A 1,730-nucleotide genomic window follows, 5' to 3' on the forward strand; every position below is an offset into this window, starting at 1 on the left:
TGATCTCGAAGCGTTAGGAAAGTATTTAAGAAATTTACATAATTTTTCTAATTTCGAGCTTAATTCAAGATATAATTTTCTTAAGTTCAAGATTGATTTGCCCGTATCCTCGAAAAATGAATCCAATCATCATCGGTTGAACTCCTCAATTTTGCGAGAAACGAATCGATTTCCATCCGCGTAAAAAAAAGGAAAGTTCACCGACGTGTTCGCGTCTGCACGGAGCTCGCGTAGAGAGAAATTATCGTAATCGCACGCGGCATCGTCATCGCGAATTATATTACATGTCGAGTACACATCGAGTATATCGAGGTTAGCTATTACATTACAAATATATCACTTTGTCGATGGAGCACGAAGACGAAGAAGACAACAAAAGGAAGCCTTTGACCGTCGGCTTTCGCCCGTCGCGTCGTTGCGCGTTCTTTGGTTTTTATTCTTTCTCATTTTCTCCTTTTTGGTTTCATATCCGTTATCACAAGTTAGTCTCACTATCGTACCGCAGAAACCATCGTCGAACGTGCTGGTGAACCGTAGTAGAGATCGCGCGCGATCGCATTTCACTACATTCTCCCTTGTCTCTCCATAATTGACGCGTCTTGTTGGGCCGGCGGCGATGGATAGATGCGGTCCGTTTTTTTTTCTTTCTCTCTCTTTCTTCATCTCAGTAGGAGTCCTTCAGCAGTTTCATCTGACGCTCGTACTCTTCGAGAGCAGAACGATTTTTCATTCGACAACGATCAGCTGAGAGCGGAACGCAGGCGTTGTTGCGAACTCAAGGTATGATCTTGCATATGATGAACGATCGAATATTTCAAGATTTCGATTTTAATTTGTGCTATTGAAACGCGTCAAAATTAGTTTAACAGCTCCATTAGCAAGGATTATTGCCATTACTGCCTTGCGGCTTCATGCACGAATCGGAAGTGAGCGACGAGAATTTCTGTCTTTCGAAGCATTGTCAGAGAGAAAATAATTAACACGTAAATATAGCTATATATTCGTTCTTCGCGCTCTATATATAATATCTTGCTGATCGTCGCAGAATGAACTGCGTTCAACCGGGTGCATCTAGATATTATTTCATCCTTGTTTTTTAACATTTAGTGAACAACAAGGATAAAATGATATACCCTAAATTCCTGAACGCCCTCTTGTTTTCCTCATAATTATTATCAACGCGTGTATGACATATTTGTTACATGTATAATTTAGTAAGATCAATTCTCGAGTCGCCCTGCAACGGCCATGGCACGTCAACGCGCGGAGGGACGCGTTGGTGTCGGAGAGAAAGAGGCACGTCGTTGCGGTGCTCTTCGGGTCCGAGGAGGCGGCCGAGGCGAGTGAGCCGAGTTGCGATCACGTTAGCGCTGGTGAATATGCGTGGTGAGATGCTTGGAGAGATAGTCAGCCCGGGCGAAGCATTTGCCGCACATCTCGCAGTGATAGGGCCGCTCGCCGGTGTGGATGCGCAGGTGCCTCGTCAGGTCGCTCTTACCTCCGAAGGCGCGACCGCAGAACAGGCAGACGAACGGCCGTTCGCCAGTATGCTTGCGCACGTGCAGCTTCAGATTTTCCTTGGACCTGACGCACTTGCCGCAGAACGGGCAGGCGAAGCGTCGCTCGCGACGATCGGCCTCGCGAGTGACGCTCCGCGCGAGATCGATCATCGCCTCGCTCGGCTCGTGCCGATCGTCGTCGACGACGTTGTCGTCCACGTCGCCAGCTTC

The 1,730-nt window shown here is 47.3% G+C and overlaps 1 protein-coding gene across 1 annotated transcript in view; it reads right to left on the bottom strand.

The window, feature by feature from the left end:
- Positions 1–1,293: 1,293 nt before the first annotated feature.
- The window catches only part of mamo (zinc finger protein 628-like), a 37,939-nt gene continuing 37,502 nt past the window's right edge, over positions 1,294–1,730 (bottom strand). Inside the window, exon 5 of the mRNA XM_018505955.1 lies at positions 1,294–1,726. Within this exon, the coding sequence (XP_018361457.1) occupies positions 1,365–1,726 (362 nt within the window). The 3' untranslated portion in view covers positions 1,294–1,364. The remainder of the gene's footprint in view (positions 1,727–1,730) is intronic.

The sequence above is a fragment of the Trachymyrmex cornetzi genome, unplaced genomic scaffold, assembly GCF_001594075.2.
Source record: "Trachymyrmex cornetzi isolate Tcor2-1 unplaced genomic scaffold, Tcor1.1 scaffold223, whole genome shotgun sequence".
In the NCBI taxonomy this organism is placed as follows: domain Eukaryota; kingdom Metazoa; phylum Arthropoda; class Insecta; order Hymenoptera; family Formicidae; genus Trachymyrmex; species Trachymyrmex cornetzi.